This window comes from Dermacentor silvarum, chromosome 6, assembly GCF_013339745.2.
Source record: "Dermacentor silvarum isolate Dsil-2018 chromosome 6, BIME_Dsil_1.4, whole genome shotgun sequence".
Classification (NCBI taxonomy): domain Eukaryota; kingdom Metazoa; phylum Arthropoda; class Arachnida; order Ixodida; family Ixodidae; genus Dermacentor; species Dermacentor silvarum.
This window is the reverse complement of record NC_051159.1, coordinates 150,900,051-150,919,552: the sequence shown is the minus strand read 5'-3', so window position 1 is coordinate 150,919,552 and position 19,502 is coordinate 150,900,051. Positions and strand designations below refer to the sequence as shown.

The 19,502-nt window shown below is 46.9% G+C and overlaps 1 protein-coding gene across 5 annotated transcripts in view; it reads left to right on the top strand.

Moving 5' to 3' along the window:
• LOC119456229 (isatin hydrolase) overlaps positions 1-19,502 on the top strand; it is a 343,203-nt gene that overhangs the window by 319,336 nt on the left and 4,365 nt on the right. For all 5 annotated transcript variants that reach the window (XM_049669614.1, XM_049669613.1, XM_037717878.2 and 2 more), the window contains one exon: positions 13,842-14,089. In XM_049669614.1, the coding sequence (XP_049525571.1) occupies positions 13,974-14,089 (116 nt within the window). In that variant the 5' untranslated portion in view covers positions 13,842-13,973. The remainder of the gene's footprint in view (positions 1-13,841; positions 14,090-19,502) is intronic.

Here is a 19,502-nt window from a genome sequence, read left to right as displayed (position 1 = left end):
CTGTGGAACCATACAACCTAGAAGAAAAATACATTCATAGTGCGAACAAGACAGTACTTCACAGGAAGGTGACCACTTGAAAAATATCAACGTGGTGTGTCTGGACTCTGGAGCCAATGTTTCGGCGAGAGGACCTGTCGAAACAACTGACGAGGATAGGTTCCCCTTTCAAAACATTGACTCCAGAGACATATAGATTTTATTTGATCCCTGTTGAACATATATAGTACCGTGTTTCATACATTCAAGCAGTGTTCATTATCATCGCGTCTAACCCGTGAGCGTGATACACATGACCGATTTGCCTTTGTTTAGCGTTGGTAAAGCCTATGCCGAAGGAGCTAGTCATGTTCCTCTGCACGAAGTGCAAGAGTTAATGGTATAGGATACACAGCCACCCACATAGATACGCTGCCTCACATTTCGTCCTGCTTCATTGGTTCCTTTTTTTACGCGTAATGTCCTCGCCATTGAACATCGCATATGTACGCCTTACTCCCTGAAGATACCGCATCACATATAATTGAGCATTTTTTCGCTTATCTAACCATCATCCCGGCAAGATTACGCGGCGGCACTTCTCTAAAATTGGCACAGAGCAGCTTAGATTGTATCACAGGCACCAGTTCAGGAGCGTGCTGGGATACACGATGGAAGCACTTCTCCAACATCGAAGCCGAAAGCTGAGATCGCGTTGACTCGTGCAAACTGTAGGTGCAGTTTGTATGCTTACTAATGTAACGCACGCAATATAGTAGGACTACTAATGCAACGCACGCGCTGCGGGCCAGCATCGCGTGGTTTCGTGACGATGCTCCGAAAGACGTAAATCGTACGCGCGCGGCAGCAGCGCTACTGCTCAGCGCGGAGATTGCATCTCAAGTATTATGGCTCGTGCGCCCGGCGCGCGCCGTGAGGCGGATCTGATCGCATCGCTCGATAAGATGCCTTTCCTTCGTGACTGCGACGGCTAAGGAACTCGTTCTATCGCCGTTGAGTCTTTTATCGCATGGCAGTTAATTGCTCTGGCTTTTGCTATTTAATTACTAGCTTCAACGCGTCTTCCTCTTTATTATGTTCGGATATATCTGTACATCATAGGGTGAAACTTAAATGTCATTTAATAGCGCCCGATGCCAATCGATACTACCGTAAAAGCTCAGTAATGCTGCATATATCATTATTCTGTTTGCCTATACACAGACGGGCAATGTTCATAAAGCCATACACTGAACAGTATTTCTGTATTGTGGCCAGTATAGCCTCTTCTCAGTCAGCCATTGTAATGGTACGTACACGCAGGTACGCCTTTAAAACATAATGGTGAGCAAATTTCGTCGGAGTACACAGAGTTTTTTTCGGGGTTTCTGAAGAACCTAACTAATGGTGTCGTCATTCTTTTAAACTTCCCGGTTGCTAAAGATTAGGACAAAGAATGTGGAGGAAAAAAAGATCACCAACAATAGAATATTCTACTTACAATAGCGAATAATGAAGTTATACACACCTTGTTAGTTAAGACGAGAACGTTAGCGAAAGCCTAAGTCACGTTATCCTTATTGCCATCGGCGGGGCAACTGTTTTGTTCATGCCTGCAGCGCACAAATTCCTTCTCTTCCTGCATACTTTGTACTGTAGGAACTGTGACCGTCTGAACAGCAGCCGGTGCTTAAGTGAGCTGCGAGATTGTGCCAGGTGATGAGAGAAGGCGGTTCCGATCAGTTATCGGCCGAAAGAAGTGATGACAGACTTCACTACAGCGTAAAACGAGGCCACTGCATTCTCAAGCACAACATGTTTCAAACGTGGAGGCAAGTGTATGAACGCAGAACGAGCGACTGGTCCCCGAGAGATCTGAAAGGCAGACATTTTGAAGAGCTGGCGGTGTGAACTGCCATCCAACCGCGACAATGAAGCTATTTTGGGCGCCGCTTGTCCTCTGTCATGTAGGATGCCGGTTCGCCGCGAGCAGTAAGTACTTCGCTGGCTTCCCTCAAGAACCGAAACTGCGCTCTGGTAATTGCGCACTCGTCAAAAGGCGACAGCGTGGGAATCTGCGGGCAGCCGTTACGCGTAGCCCGCTTTCCGGACACTTCCTTGTCGCGGTAAGCTTTGGTTAGTTTCGTGTAGTTGGTCAGATTTGAGCGCGGAAAATTACTGCTGAGACAGCTAGCTAAACGATGCAAGTGATGCAAATAATGCAAGCGCTGGCTCGCATTATTCGGTTCATCACCTCTTCCACGCAGCGGTACCTGCGTGTATTGAATGCATTGGTGAGGTACGTCTTGCGTCTTAGCATATCAGAGGAAAAAAAATGAAACAGTCAAAATCAAATCCCATTCTGCTTGCAGCATTCTGCTGAATTGTGATGGGTGGTAAGTTACCTTCCAAAAATATACCTTGCGAATTACCGCGGTACCTTCCTGTCTAACTTAAGCCTGCAGTGAACTATCCCGATATAATCTGCCGCGAAACATCCCTCTTCAATGTTATCAACTCCACTACGCACGTCTTGTCGGCTCTTTTTGTGAGGCACGTCGTGTTGCTTGCAATATCAGACACTCACCCTCCTCGTGTGCATCAGAATTAGCCTACGAATGTGCAAAGCCCATCTTTTACTACAGTCACGATACTTACACTGTAGCTGGCATAGACGCTCCAACCGAACTCGCGTGTCTCTGGGCCTAATGAACAACAACAACCCACATCCGCAGCGTAATGCAATCAGACTACCGACGCTCCTCAACGCGGAATATCGTCGATCACGCGTTTTTAATGCAACAGCATTACACGGGATATATAGTAACTGGCTTCATTGTGATGACGCAAAGCAGGCGGTGTAATCGAAGGCTTGGGTGAGCCTATCCCATACAACAGTACGATATGTGTCTTCGCATGAGTCCTAATGCAACACAGGCACCAAGAATGCAAGCACAACGACTGCGGTTCGGCGCGCTTTGTGCGTCGAACTGCCGTCATTGCGCTGTTGTGTCGTTGCGCTGTTGTGTCGTTGCGCTGTTGTGTCGCTGGTGGACTATATCATCAGGGGTGCAAACCACTGTGGTTTATGTAGATGATGCGTAATACGTAGACAGAATCAGCAGAATGCAATGTCGGGAGGATTTCAGGTAGGCAGTGCGACTGTAGGTAAAAGCCGAAAGGGGGTTGGTATAGGCAGCATCAGTAGATCAATGATCGTAAGTTCGTAATATAGTTCACGGATGACCATATGAGGAAGAGGAAGTCCACGTGGATGTCGATGGGCAATCATCGAATGATATTACGTCACGATGCTATCGCATTCGAGTCGCTCATGTGAAGACGTGCGAGTATCTAGATGCAGTTGCATTGAAGAGGTACAGCAGTCTGTACACCCATCAGTGGAGCCGAACGCTTCGCGCAGATGGAGAAGAGATGTTCAGTGGGGCATGTGCTGCGCGTCATTTTGATGTAACCCAGACGCATAACCGAGTCGAAGTCACCACGCTCGCGTCCCGCCGCCTCCTCCCTCGCGCGCTCCGTTTCCGCGTGCCACAAAAGCGAGTCAATCATGCGCGTCGTTCCGACGGGGAAAAAACCGAAATAAGTTCAACGGCTCACGAAAGTGAGTCGCTCGTCCCACGCCGAGTCTGGGCCGACGCGTATACGTATACTCGCGGGCTCGAGCGTCGACGAGTCGTTTTCCTCCGTGTTTGTTTTGTGTCTTCTCTATAGACTTCGTTTACCTGCATGCATGTCCCTGAGCGCGCCACAACGCTGTCTTGTACGTCTCCGAGAGCGGGTGTGCCGCCCACAGCACGAACCGATCATTGTTTTTTGCAGTCGTCTACTTTGCTCTCCCACGGCGTTCCCGCAAAGGGCGCATCGGACGGCCTTATACTGTGGCCGCGAAACTCCGCAAGGGAGCGCGTTTTCGCGCGGCATTCCATGGCAGGCTCAGCGAACTGAACCGGGGTCGCTGAAGTGTTACATTTTTGGCTTCTCTTCTTTTTTTTTCCTTCTCACAAGTTGGCGGCCTCGGGTGTTACATCAAAGCTTTGTTGGTGGTCGGTCGGGGCACCTTTTCATCGGTTTTGGCCGGATTTTGTATAGCCTCAGCATGGATCGATTGGTGTCGATACCGAACACTCGGAAAGTGCGAGTCTTTTCTCGCTGGGCTTGCTTGCGTGTGCACTCATACGTGAAACAGCCGTAACGGTGTGGTGCAAGTTACATAAGAGGTACGTGATAGAAGGGGCAGCGTTGCCTGAACATTATCGCCCGATGTAGCAGTTAGTTGAGAGAAGGCCTGCGCGTGCTGATTGCATGTGATGCCATCATAAGAACGCTGACTCTCGAAATGAAATCCACGCGTTGGAATAATGATGATCGTGCTTATTGGCGCCGCCTTTCCCCGTTAAAATGTATGTGATGTCGGCTTTCTCGCTTGACGTCACTGTCAAGATCGAGCACTTACCGCCTGTTATCTAAAGGACGTTGGTTGTATAAGCGCCAAACAGGAGACTGTGGTATGTCCTTACCGTTCACTGTCTTAAGTGGCGCAAGTCACAAGAGGAAATTTGTTTTCACGTTTGAATACGTCAGGTATAATGCAATAAAAGTTTAATTTTGTAGCGATGGTACTGCCGCGCCTTCTCGCTGTATAGTATAATGCTAAGGTCTACACTACAGTTACAAATATTTTTGGATACATAGTGTTGTGCTACAAATTTCCGTTAAAGACAACATCTGTGCTCTTCAGAGTACACAATACAATTCTACTCTCATATAATTACGAATATATCATGCTCTGACCACCGCAATAATAGCCAGTGACAGAAGCTACTCATTACAGTGGACATGCTCACGACTTATATTTTATATTTGTCACAGACATCTGATCATCAGCTTGACTGCTTTCCTTGAGAAAAACCGGAGACCACACATTTCGTCTGAGTTAACGCACGCACGCACGCACGCACGCACGCACACGCACACGCACACGCACACACACACACACACACACACACACACACACACACACACACACACACACACACACACACACACACACACACACACACACACACACACACACACACACACACACACACACACACACACACACACACAAGCTCGCATGCACGTCGCACGAACTCAGCCACAGACTACACACAGCAGACTACACATATGTGGCTGAGTTTCGACTCTGCGGCAAAAACACCAATCACCCCCTTCAGATGTCAAAAAAGGAAAGCAGCCTAACACGCCTTGCAGTTACTGAGACTGCGAAGGTCGACAGAAGATTACTCGATTGCATTACAACGTCGCTGCCCGACGCAAACCCAACCTATAATCTTCTGCACTACCGGCCTGCAGGGTTAGCCATGGTCCCGACTCGACTAATCATACCCGGATTGAAGGCTTCGCACATAAGCTCACCAGCTTTCTAGCAGTTGTTGAAAGCACCTGAAGAGAGAGAGAGAGAGAAATAGAAGAGAGGAAAGACAGGGAGGTTAACCAGACGCACGTCCGGTTCCTACCCTGCACTGAGGTAAGGATGGTAAGAAAGAGAGAGAGAGAGGAGATAGAGAGAGCACAGTTCGCGCACATTTGAAGATTCGCACCAAGTCTACACATGGTCGCTAAGACCTGTCGACTTCAGGTACTGCAACAACGATTTCGTTGGTAGTTTTCCGCACTATAGTGGGCAGTTTTTCGGGGCCAGTCCACGTTTTTCACATTTGTTTGAATGCCGTTCCTGTCATCTCCATAACAATTTCCCGTTCTACTGAATTCCCTGTCGCCGCCATGAATTTTCATTCAGTCAGTTCCCTGTTCATTGCATTCATCAAATAAACAAAAAAAAACACAAAGAAAAAACACGAATTATTGACTATTTTTCCTTTTTTTCTGTTACGACTAGTCCTCCATCCTCAAAATGGGAATGGAAGTCTATTTTTTAACAATAGAGGGCTCCTTGAAATTCGTTGTCCTTTGTTTTTGCCCACTTGTACACCGTGACACACACACACACACACACACACATTGTACTGACAGACTTACCTGCAGAAAGAGAGAAAGGTAGATATATGCTATGAAGAAACTAAGAAGTCACGCAGTGGCGCGAATTTATATCATTATTTTTTTGCGTTCATATCATATTTACAGCGCGCTGGTTACTCATTCTTGCTTCATTTAGACACGCGTATCTCTATATACGTTCATAATTATTCCAATCCAATGTGCCTACGTTTGCTTCGAAACTACCGAGAAAAGTATTTCGGGGTACACTTGAGGCATTTCAAGTATCGAGGGCGCTTTAGCAGCAACGCTTCGCGTGCTAATAATCAGCAGCGAAAACTGTCATTCTAGCGATTTTCTTGGGTCGGAAATTACGTAATCAGCCCAGAAAGAAGAAGCGTTTCACGATGACGACGATATCATCAGCATCATCATCATCACCCACAGCAACAACACAATGTCTGCTGTCGGCCATACGGCTTTCTTGGCGACTAGCGACCGTTGAAGGGCGAATAACAAACCTGTCTGCCACCGTGCCACTCAAGCGAACACCGTCACGCGCATGCATGGAAGAGCCATCAGAGGATGACCTGCGGTCGACCGTGCACTTTGCCCCAAGAGTTTCAAAAGAAGTTGGCAGACAAGAGACAGACGCTGAGCAAAAGAGAACGGCTCTCAAGCCACAACAGGACGTCTGGCTGACTGCATGCTGCGTGCCGCTGAAGCTAATGAGATGGCGGCGGGTCCGCCAAGATGTGACCGCTCGAGTTGGCGTCATTTTGCCTCGGTACTTACACGCCCCGCCGTCTCTCTGCATTTCGTGCCGCCGAGTCAAGTTTACTGGGTGGCACGATTGCGGCGTGTGAGAGGAAAGAAGGTCCTTCAGGCACCTGGTTTAGAACATGCAACGCTTGTCTAACAACGGCGTCGCCGAGACCCACGGGCCACAAACGCGTCTGTAAAGAAGAACGGCAAACTGGGAAACGAATGCCGACTCCATAGACGTCTGCCTGAATAGGTGCGCCCTAAGGTTCCGTCGCCATTTCTTGGTGGAAAACTAAGGTCTCCGCAAGTACATCTGTAGTTGAATTTTATTGAAATTAAAATAAACAGGGGAATCTCCTAGCTGTACAGTATACAGTGGTGGTTTCTCCTTTGTACTAGAAAACTGTAACGATGCACCGGAGACATCAAAACAGAATGCAGAAGTAAATTGCGGAATGTGATGCAATACACACACACACACACAAAGGGTCTCAGTCAGTCTCCGTTCACGGTCTTCATTTTCTACTGGACGGCTACCAGCGTCTGCGAACACGCCTTTTAAAGCCGTACCTCGCATACGAAGTTCAGCTCCATTATATAGAGCTGACCATGACGTTTCAGATTACGGAGCAGGAGGCCGCGGTTTAAATCACCATCGTAGATGTCTGACGAAGCTATATCTGGATCTCACATGAAGGTCGCTTTAGAACTTCGCTGGGGTCGTCTTTTTTCAGTTAACTATGAAAGAAAACGGCAACTTCTTCGTGGCGACGCCACGCCATTTGGTCGTGACAATTCGTTGCTTTTGAAAGACGCAATTGTTCCACTATCCCAAATATCCGAAATTTGCTGACCTTGAAGCAATACTTAACGAGCTAGTTTGTAGCGGTCGTCACAGCCCATCAATTACAAATCAGACTCATGACACATAGATGAGTAATGACGGTCAAGTGATCGACCACCAGCTTCGTCGCAAAGTGACGTTGTATATAGATCGTCGCTTTAGACGAAAAATGATCGTTCACTCTGTGCTTAAGCGAACGTGACGAGAGCCTGAGAAAGCCATAAGTGAAGACCAGTGAAAATCAAGCGTGTTCAAGATAGCATGCATGAGCGAATTGCAAATGGTTTGCCGGAATAGGTGGTAGAAATCTTATTCACTGTGATGTCAACGACAAAAGCTGCAGCTTCTTTGGTATATTGTTCTTTTTTTTTTCGTTTAATTGTGAAGATTCTAACCTGTTCAATGCGAAAGGGAGCCCGAGTGGCACTCCCCCCCCCCCCCCCCCCCACCCCCCCCAAAAAAAATTGTTGTGAATGAGACGGCAATGCAGTATAGGTTCACTCTTCGGTCGTGATTGGCCGTGATTGGTCGCGCAACATCTTGTCATGGCCATTGTCAGCCTGTGAAGATTTAGCAGCATTTGGCACTCTTCTTTTTCTCACTCACTCACTCACTCTCTCTCTCTCTCTCTCTCTCTCTCTCTCTGTCTTTTTTATAACCGCTATTTCACTACCCCAGTGCATGGTAGCAAACCGGATTCTAACATCCGGTGAACATCCCTGCCTTCCTCACCATCTATCTCTCTGGCACTTCCCGAACAGCGTAGCGAACAGGGTTTGTCGGCGCGCATACTACAGGTGAGGGCGGCGTCTCGCAAGACCGTGGTGGCTAAACAGAGGTGAGTTTGAACACACGTGTCTTCGACTCCTGTCACAGCCTCCTGTCACAGTCAACACTTGGCGATAGTCAATAGAGAGGCAGGTTGTACATCCGGATCAGTCCCGACACTGCCCCTTGTTCACCTGCCTTAGCTTGGGCCTGAAGTAGCTTGGGCCTGCCTTGTTGGCCTGGAATAGCTTGGGCATGCCACACTTCGCCGTTGTGATGACGCCGTCGTCAGTGTTATCGTGGATGTCCTCCTCGTAGTTGTTTCGTCAACATTGACGTCGTCGTCATGGAAGACGTACAGTATATGTACAAGTGGTTCCCCTTTTCATAGTATAGTTATGTACAAGATGGTTTCTTCAACTCTTGCTCTCGAAGTTCGTGTGCGTCACAGAATACCTCAGCTTGCTTGCTAGCTTGCTTGTTTGTATTCTTATTCGTTTGATTAATTGTTTGTTTGTTGCTTTGTTTCCTTGTTTATTCTTTTTCGTTAGTTAATTCGTTAGTTCGCTTGTTTGTTGTTTGTTTGTTTGTTTGTTTGTTTGTTTGTTTGTTTGTTTGTTTGTTTGTTTGTTTGTTTGTTTGTTTGTTTGTTTGTTTGTTTGTTTGTTTGTTTGTTTGTTTGTTTGTTTGTTTGTTTGTTTGTTTGTTTGTTTGTTTGTTTGTTTGTTTGTTTGATTGATTTCCCAACTATGACGGCTCCGCAGGTTAGCTCCCAGCAGTTGTTCCGTCTAATGAGGTATTATCGGTGCTCGTTTTGGACTGTATCAAAATAATTCTGGCAATAATTTCTCCTTTGCGCAAAGCAAGTAGCAAATGGTAGGCGGCAAGTTGGCGCTGCAGGATGCTTGAAAGAAACAAATGAAGCATCGCAGTCCCTCGCTGTCGAACCTAGCTTGCCGAGCAGTCGACACTGGTCACGAGAGCTGTACAGCGTCAGACATTCGCGTCGGACATTCACCGCAGGAGGCCGCGATGTCCAGTCAGCTGCAGCGCCGGCTCGTGCCTGTCACATTTCTGCTGCCTCTCTTCTGTTTGGTGCAGCGCCGCCTGCACAGCGCGAGCCTGCAAATGCACAGCCTCCTCGGTTATGGTTCACAGTTGTGGTTCTTTAGCGCGGGATCGTTCCAATACGACCATTCGCGCGTAAATTTCTTGGTTGATTCAGACGCCCATGTTTGTGAAAGTCTGGCTCTTAGTCGTCTTGCCAGCTGCAAAAGTGGCTTCGCACGTCAAGCTAAGCGGTGAAAAAGAACAATATATATATATATATATATATATATATATATATATATATATATATATATATATATATTCCTACATTGAATGCAAAAAAAGGCCTTTCTTGAGGATTTCGGCTTTTTTATTTGCAAAAGTAGGCAGAACTGGCATATTTCGAAGGGTAGGTCGTTAATTCAAGGAGCACAGAAGAAAACCTAGCAACTATAGGTAAAAAAGTGTGGCTCGACAGAAGCGGGCTGTGGCGCTAACGTTTTATGGACAAAAAGCCATGGGCCCGCACCACATGACTTTATCGCATGAACTGGCCATGAATACCAATCCCGACTTCACTCCCCGACCCCCACACACACAAAAGTGTTTTTACGCTAGAACTGTTCATAAGAGTAGATGCGAGTCAATCATCAGGTTGAACATACTTTAAGAAAGTGGCGGGTCAATTAGGAAATGAAAATCATTGTGAATTCGGCCCCAGGTGTACGGCGCCACGTTACCAGCAAAAAAAAAAAAAAAAAAAGGACAGCAACACCTTTGGGTTCTCTTTTTATTTTCGCCCCTAGTATGCAGTCGAGCAGTCCGACCATCTACGACGGTCTTTTAAGCTTCTTCCTGTTTCGCTTCTTCCGTGGCCCGCTCACGCGGTTTTCAGGCACGGACAAGCACCTGTTGCGCTTGCTGCCATCACGTGAATGCAACCAGCGGCAGAGCCATAAAAACCATCAGGAAAGCGGAAGGGATAAGTGTTTGTTGGCCTATTGCGCGCATTGTGTGCACCGATGGGACCACAGTTTGCACGGCACGGCCACGGTAACTGCCAAAGGCGCAAAGCAGCTCTTGGGAAATACGCTTCAACTGTCCATTCCATCTCGCGTCGCTGCTATGTGTTTCACCCTGGAGCGCTGGACGCGAATGCGAACCAAAAGACACAGAATGTGTCTGTATAAAAAATACACTATACTTTATTGTGTTTGCTCTCAAGAGTGTATTCGGCGAAACTGCGGTGTCAAATCGATGAACAATTTAAATTGAATGCCTCTCACACTACTACTCAAATGTGGCTCCATCTGGGATGCATCACTTAATGAACAAGTTATGGTTGCTTCGTGAAATGATGAGATGTCATGAGGTGTGCCTCTTCTTTAAAGCGAAGCTTTCTTTGACTATTCGCACCTAACTTTGCGTGGACGGCTGTCTGGCCGAGCAAATGGGGCCGATCTCAGAAACGGTGTTATGTAAAAGCTGGTCCAATCCTGGAGACAATGTAATCATAGGTGGTTACTTTTTGGGCCGATCGCGATACCAATGCGCGTTGCGTGTCCTCGCAACGGTTTTAATGTAGTTTGTAACGCGAGCCTGGATGCAGTGCGATATCACAGCATCCCCAGGCTTCATATCATCAACTAATGAATCGAGCTAACCAAAAAGTGTCCCCAGCACCAGATCTCAGCAGCGGGATGCTATCGATTGTTTTTGCCAATCACACTTCGATGATTTCTGCTGAGTTTTTTTTTTTTTTTCCTCCAGCAATGTGGTTCCAGCTGCGATGCACCGAACTTAAGGAGCAGAGCGTGATTACTCCGTGAAATAAGGCGGTGTCGCAAGGTGTCCCTCTTTTTTCAATCAATTTTCTTTTGTTTGTCCACGTGGTACCGCATGCCGTGCATACGCATACAAGCGGTCTCAACTGCATGAGCGATTGTTTAATGCAAACCGTAGCACAAGCATCGAATGTATCGCTGTGTGAATGTATACTGCTCCTTTGTGTACAATGAGATTTGCATTTAGGGCATGCGCGAATTACAAATCGCGTCTGGACAAGGGTTTGCGTCAGCCGCTGTACAAGGCCTGTCGGCTAATAGCGACCGGTCGCGGCTTCAAGAAGTGCCGCTCGCGGTGTACAGGCCGCATGAATCGTCACTGACTGTTTAGGACGAGGCGTCAGCGCCGTAATCCGGCACTTGCAGTTTATTGAACCCCTCTGCGCCGTAACAAGTGGCACCGATGTACGCATGGAAGAGTTGCCGCTGACTACGCGCTCCCCCCCACCCTCCCGTTTGTTTGTTTTTGTTTTTAAATAGCGCTGTTACCTGGCTGAGTAATATGCGTTCTGCCATGTGCATTTGAAAGTGTACTTTCAAAGACGTATATTTTTAATAAATTATTCATATTAAGAAAATACAAAGAGAGAGAGAGGGGGGGGGGGGGAGCAGGGCGCTTAGCTGCATGCGAGTTTCTGGTTAGCAACCTTGCCCGGAGGTAAAGGGGTCATTAAAAAAACAGAAAGAAGAGAACGAAAAAAAAAATACAGGAAGGCGTTCGAAATATAGAAGTACACACTGGCCGATGAATTGCAGAAGGCACAAGAATGCTTGCACGGCCTCTTAATCTGATGATTAGTCCCATCGCGATGGCTGTTAACTACGTTACTTGCTTTTTCTTTCTAAGTTTCTTATTAGTTTTGACGAGAAAGTATTGAAACAAATTGCTGTATACGGACAGTCGTGCGTTATAGTTATTATTATGTGCCTATGAATATTTTACATAGTTTGTGCAACTCTGCGGCCTATAATCTGCACGCTGAAATGCTATGTCACTTTCTATCTTATTTGCGGAAAGGTGTTTCGAAGAATTTGGCGTATTAGTGTAGCTGTTGTATACTGTGAAGATATATGTACTGATACGAGTTTGCAGTTGCGTTAAACCAGCTGCCTGGCCGGTGGGCAAGCAGGTTGACCAGCAAATTGAAGCTGTATGAATATCCTGCAAATGAATTTGATTTTGAATTTTAATTAAACACAATGGAGAATGGGCGTCTCTACTTGCAGTACTGCTGGCAGTGGCGTAAAGTGTGCTTTGTAGTTTGCATCACGCCAAAGTATACGGTGTCGGCCACCTCTATACGACACGCGTGGGCGTTGGTGAACGCCAGTGTTTAGAAACGATCAACATGTTCTATAGAGGGGAGTGCTAGAGCAGGGTGTGCGTAGTTTACTTTCTGTTGGATGAACCATTTCTTTTAATGAAACAAGGCCATTTATCAGTACAGTGCTATTTACAAAAGGAATGTATTAACGGGCAGATTGCTGTTCTCTTCGGGTCCTTGTTTTTTTTCTCTCTTTTTTTTTCTTTTTTTTATGCTTTTTTTTTTTTTAGTCCTTGGATGGAGCGCTGAAGCACCGCAATACTGAATGCGTATGCGGCTTTAGGGAAGTACTAAACTTAATTTCCGGTCGGTCACAGACGCGGAGTTTGCTAAGCCATGCATGTGAAAGATTGCATGTACTTAAGCTTCCGAAGGGGCAATGCGCATTACACGGGAGCACGCAAAAGCTGTCTTCCCGAAAATTGGGTGAGAAGCTGTTAGTGTGAAGAGGCTGCCGTGGTCTTCACAGCATCGTTGAGGGAACTCCCAGTTCCAGGCTGCCGGCTTTGATTGCGAAAAAATTGGGCTATTTCTGTCATTTGTTTATTTTTATGTTTTATGGGTTTGTAAACATCCGTAAACAGCAAAGGATCCTAGAAGGTTTAGTTTGGTGGAGTGCAAGTCACGTGTTCACTGTATGCCCGTACACTTGACTGTAAAGTCAATCCTGCATTATTTGTATAATGCCGGCTTCTCGGGAATTTAAAGGTTTCATATTTTTTTCTGTACTTCGGTGTGTGATTCGAATTTTTTTTTTCGGTTTGCTGAGGAATACTTTTTTTCTCGCGCGGTATTTAGTCGGCGACCGTCAGGCATCTAAAACTACTATTGTCACAGTCAGTGCTGCTGCCTACATATACGCATATATTGGGGTTTAGGACTTCCTCACTTCTCATAATCATTCCAGCGCGCACACCACTATGCCGGAAGTTCAATACAGCACGCGGGTGTCGAAGGAAATCCGGGGATAACTGCTTCCTGCGCCGACCAGCTCGCGAAGGGACATGAGTAGCGCAGCTCGCTCACTCTCAGACTATATACTGGCTAGGTCCAAGAACACGGCAGGAGAGCACCGCGGCTAACAATCCACCTGCACCAAAAAGAAGAAAAAATTTTAAAAAAATAAGAAACTATCTTGTTCGTGACTTGTGGGTAATGCCATATGACATAACAATCGAGACTCGCGTCGCAGCTCAATCTGACGTCTCTATCCTTCGTTGTTTTCTCTTCTTGTTCCTCCAGTGTCGGCTGCTAGTCGGCGTGCTCCCACGGCACCGGTGGTTGCGGACGAACGTGTCGGCTGCTTGTCCCTTGCTCGTGCTGGCTGCGTGCGCGCTCAGCGTGCGACAGGCGGCGTGCCAACCGAGCCGGTCCATGGGGCCAAAGCTGGTCGACCTGTCATACGTGTTCGACAAGAACACCGTCTACCCGTCCCCGTCGGCAAACTTCTCGCTGGACGTCCGCTATCGAAAGACCAAGCACGGAGTCCGGTAAAGAGTACGCAGCCACTGGCGATCATAACGGCGGTGCTGTATTGAGTGTTTAAGCGAATACACCGCTCTTTCCTGCCCTTCTTACTACCTTCCATTTCTGTGTTTCTGTCTCCTCCTTTCTGAAGATTATAGGCATCCGTGGTGCCCCTTCCGGTGGCAGCTGCCAGCCTGCTCCTTCTCGCATTCCCTTTCCTGTCAAGTGTATATATATATATATATATATATATATATATATATATATATATATATATATGTCTTTTCAGATAATTAACGTTCGTGCTTTTTTTTTTTACTTGCCCTCTTCATGTCTTCAATTTCAATGTCTCTATCTACTCCATCCCGACTAGTAAGCAGTTCTGATGCCCCTTCCGACCCAGGCCAAATCACGAGATGTAATTCGCGAAAGTGATTCATGAATGTGATTCAAATCACGAACGTTTCGCTTCAATAATAATTGAAACGTCAGGGAAGCAAGTCAGTGTTTAAGACTTACCACTTATCCCGCCACTCACACTTGCTTTAAGATATTTGTCCGCAATCTAGCAGCGAAATTTTTTGAAACGTCAATTAATTTCGTCACTAATTTGTGGACGAATATCTTGAAATTATTTCTTGTCGCGGGTTAAGTAGTAAGCTTTGAGCACTGACTTACTTCAATACCGTAGTTAGAAGGGTTCTCAAAAGTGATCATTAAAGAGCTAATAAATGAGCCTTCGTATAGTTATATAGAATAATATTATTCGCTGGAACACCCGATATAAACATATAGAGAGAGTGCTAAGAAAACAATGTCAGCAATATCACAATGGCGTATAGCATAGGCTTTGCTGTCTGTACTTCTACATTTATAGCAAGATGTAACAACGACTGGTTGTTAGGGGAGCCGTGTTTATCTTAAGAAGCTTCGTTCGTTCCTTCGCTCCGTTCATTCTCTTTTAGTGGCGCACGACCAACCGTCATCACCAACGCATCACCATCGCTCACTCTAACACAACTTGCACTGGGCGCAAATGCCGCCTCTGTATTTTATTCAACAGAAAATATGTAGCGCAGCCACTACTTTATTACCAAAGATGAAGATTTATACGTATGAGTACCGAATCCGGCCTGCGACAAGCTTCTAGAAGAGGATAAATGTCGAGACGAGGTGCGTCTCCCCCTTGCATGCTTTAAGTAATGTTTGAAGTTGTGTATATATATACTACTCGGCGCACATTCATTCCGGGCACTTCTGAAGGGATATAGGCGCGGAGATATAGGCGCGCGCACTTAACCTGCGCTTGCGAGGAAGCTCAGTTTTCGGTGTGAGATACCCTGCAGAAGTGCCCGGAATGAATGTGCGCTGAGTAGTGTATATATATATATATATATATATATATATATATATATATATATATATATATATATCTTCTGCAGGGTATCTCGCACCGAAGACTGAGCTTCCTCGCAAGCGCAGGTTAAATGCGCGCGCCTATATCTCCGACCGCAGGAAAAACGCATGTGAACCAACTTTCATGAGGCGGACGAAGTATAGCGTATTTCTGTCATCCGAGGAAAAAAAAAAAGTCTGCCGAGTGTTCCGGGAGATCGTAGTCTGTAGTGAAGCAAGATGCGACGTTCAGTTTTCTTTTCTTTTTCTTTTTGCTTCTTTTTCTTTTTTCATGTGACCTTTAAGTCAGCTCCAGTTTAGCGCACTGCAGGAAGCTCCGCGCTCCTATATACTTTCGGAAGACGACGAGACCTGCAAAACGCTTTTCACTTTCCTCAAAAATATCTCCTATTTCAGTCGGAGTAACGCTTCCTGTACTCTCGTTTTCACGCCTAGTTTTCTAGGCCTTATAGAATGGAAGAGACGGCGTTTGCCAACTTCCGTCTTGATCCGCCCGCACTGCGTCGCGCCTTTTCGAGTCGCTATACAGGCGCTAGCTTATCTCGTTTATTGCCTTGATCGGCATGATGTTATCTCGTGGGCGAGTAGCGTTAAATGAAGTTTTAGAAAAGATCGCTTTCAGCGCAATTGTTCTTTCTGCGGTCTACAGGGGGGGGGGGGGGGGGGGGGGGGGTCTTCTCCACCGATCAAGAAACTGAAAAAAAAAAGAAAGAAAGAAAGGCCGGCGTATTATTGAGGAAACATTTCCCGTTGAGAAAGTCTGGTAAGTGGGAGGTTCAGTGGGTCACGCTTAGAAGCCAGCATTCCTCGGGCGGACGCGTCGAAAACAGCTGGATCTCATCCGTAGAGCTTTTGGAAACTTCGCTTCACGAAACTGCGTGTATAGGAGCTCACGCTGTGCGACGGGGGCTCTTTCCTTTCTTTTCATAGAACAAAAAAAAAAGTACGTATATATTTTTCCTTTCAAACTACCCGGTCGCCCATGGAAAGTTAAACGCCGGCTTCCTGGAGGCATCGGGCGGAACGGCGTGGTCGTTTCGCAGTCTGAATCCCCCGCGATGCGCCGAGCGCGTATTCGCGCGTGTGCGTCGAGACCGACGTCGCGCGAGCGAAACAAAAGGAGAAAGCTTCGGATATACTTTTCGAAACGTGCAGCCCTGATTTGCAAGAACGAAAAGCGGGAATCTTCTACGGCTAGGAGGAATGGGAAAGAGAGGAAGGCACGATGGTGGGAAAGTGCGAAAGCTCGGACGAGGTCAAGGCAGCGATCGACTGAGCGCCCCGCAAAAGGAACAACCACCCATTCTTGTTCTCCGCAACGCCACGGCTTGAAGAGCCAGGAAGGCTTCAGCAGTTCGAACGTGCGAGTGTAAGCTCGAAACCGCACTCTTAACCCGCGCGTATATCGCAGTCATATCGATGCAGTGCGCAAGCTCGATGGCGTTTATACGGATCATCATAGACGTCATCATCATGAGCATCATTGTCTGTACTGAGCGTTTCTGTGTCTCACGTTTTCCCGCCACTACGTTCAATATAGCAGACCAGAGACTCGTTTCTCCGAGGCAACGCGAGTCTATTTTGGTCTCTTCCCTACGCCAGAAATAGATTCTGACACAGAGAAGTCAAGCAAATCGAATAAACAATTCGGATCTCTTGCTATTGCCTTTTAGAAGCTCTCTATCCTGCCAAGTCACGCCTTGGAGTTGTTCGCTCATTTTGAGTAGAGCTGCGAGCCCTTCAAGGAGAAAAACTTTAACGCACTATAATGTACCGCCTTCAACATTGCAGACTCCCTGCAATGCAGGTACACCGCTACAAAGTGTTCCAAAACCTGTTACCCGTCACGAAACGTGCGTGTATATAGTTCAGTGGAATGCGGTGCCAAGGCGAGCGCGGCCCCACCTATTGAAGATTGCCACCATTCTCGTGCAAACCGCGTGAAAGCCCTACGGCAGCACACACTTTGCACCTTTCACGCTGCGCGCCCAGGCGCCGAAAAAGATTTTTGTTTAGCCACGAACACGAGTATTCTACGTTTAGTATTAGCATTATAAAGAAACGAGATAGAATTGCTCAATTATGTCACCTTCACTATTATTTTCTGATGCACTTTGTATAGGTATATAGTTGTAGCACACGTGAAGCCAATCCTATAGAGCTACGGCGAGCAACCCTTCAAAACAGCCTCAAAAGCGTAACACACTTGCGCCGCGATCAACGAGCCTCCGCTCAATGGAAGCTGATAACCGGCGCCACAAAAGCACCGGCGAACATTAGGGGCAGCAACAGGCGCATTCCTGGAACCAGGCAATTAACCACGACCTACCCGTAGGCGTCAAAGAAGCCTGTGGGCAGGGTTCGCAAGCGAGGCGCGGTACGCGTTTACGAGTGAGCGACAAAGGAGCTACGAGCGGTGCACGTTGAAAGCCGCAACGACACGGGACGTGAACAAGCACTCATGTTTTCATTTTATTTTTGTTGTTTAACGTTTATCCCTGGTGAAAAAAAATGTGTGCCGCATCACATGTTATTGTTCGATCCCCCGGTGCGGCCGTGCCATCCGAATAGGGCCAGCATAGCACCATTAATTAGGAAGCTTGCCCTGGAGTCCTTAACTGGCCTTGCTCCTGGGGCTCGTTATCTCCAGGCCAAGGCCGTGGTGGCTTAGGCCTTTAGCAGTAACCACTGGCGATCGTGTTGCCGGTGGAGGTGGCAGTATATGAATTGTCCATTGTTTCGCTCACCGGCATTCCGCGCAGTGCTTAGCTCTTATAATTTTTCATTGACTTAATTCGTGCGACTTCGACCGAAATTTATGTCCTGAATTTCCCCCGACGCTTATTCTTTTCATAGCGTGAACACATTTATCACCACACACCTCATCCGACGCATAGCTATAACTATATATGCAGGGTGTTCTTTCTAGAGAGCACCAAATTTTTTAAAATTGCCTGTGGCAGATATCACAATTCTAACCCTCGACCTAATCACTCGATGAGGCGGTCATTACTACTACGAGAAATCAAAATGCTTAATTTAGATCAAGGGTTAGAATTGTGATACCTGCCACAGGCAATTTCTTTTTTTTTTTTTTTAATTTGGTGCAGCTAAAAAGAACAAACACCCTGGCTTGTCTGCGAGCATCCAGGTTATTTAGCAAACAATGCTTGATTGTAACTTTTTCGCATAATCATACTTGAATTCAGTGTACGACAGCGCGAAGAGGGAACATACTTTTTTGCTTAATTACTTAATTACTTAATTAATCAATTAATTAATTAATTGAGTGATTACTGTCAACACGTCGAAAATAGCATGTAGACAATGGGACTATCGACGAGACAGAATCTTGTCTTGTTTCTGTTATTTTCTCCTTTTGAGCACTGCTCGATCGCCACGTTACTTCAGTGCATTCGCCAAAAGAGAGGGAAACGTCCTAATGATAGGAAAAGGTGGAGAGGTCGGCCTGAGAAATTTGTCTCTGAAGGGTTAGGTAGAGACAGGAAGAGGAAGAGGGAGAGTTTTTCCGGTAAGTAATAATCCGGTGATTATAACACAATGACTCATTCTTTCTTTCTTCCTCATACTTTCGTTTTTACAGAGCGAGCGCCTAAGATTAAAGATGCGATCGATTTCTTGTATTTCCGCGCTCCCGTTTCTGAAAATGCGGCACCCCCGTACACACCCGCACGTGCACATACGCGTCCGCGCACTAGCACACGGTTATGTCTGTCCTTGAGGAAACGAATTACAGTGATTACGCATCTCACAGGTCACGTAACCTGGGGCGTGTGTTGCGGGAGCTGCGGAAGCCGGAGGTAATAGAAAAGAGGGAGGGGCGGGGGGGGGGGGGGGTGCAGTGTGCGTACGGCGATAGTGAGAATGAGAGGCGGCTCATTCGGCGCAACCTCCGAAGGGCTTTCCCCCAAGGCAAATGCCGCGGCACCTATATCACCACATTTCGCCGTCTCACTAATTACACGCAGGACTGCAAGGGCTACAGCTGTGTCTCGTTCA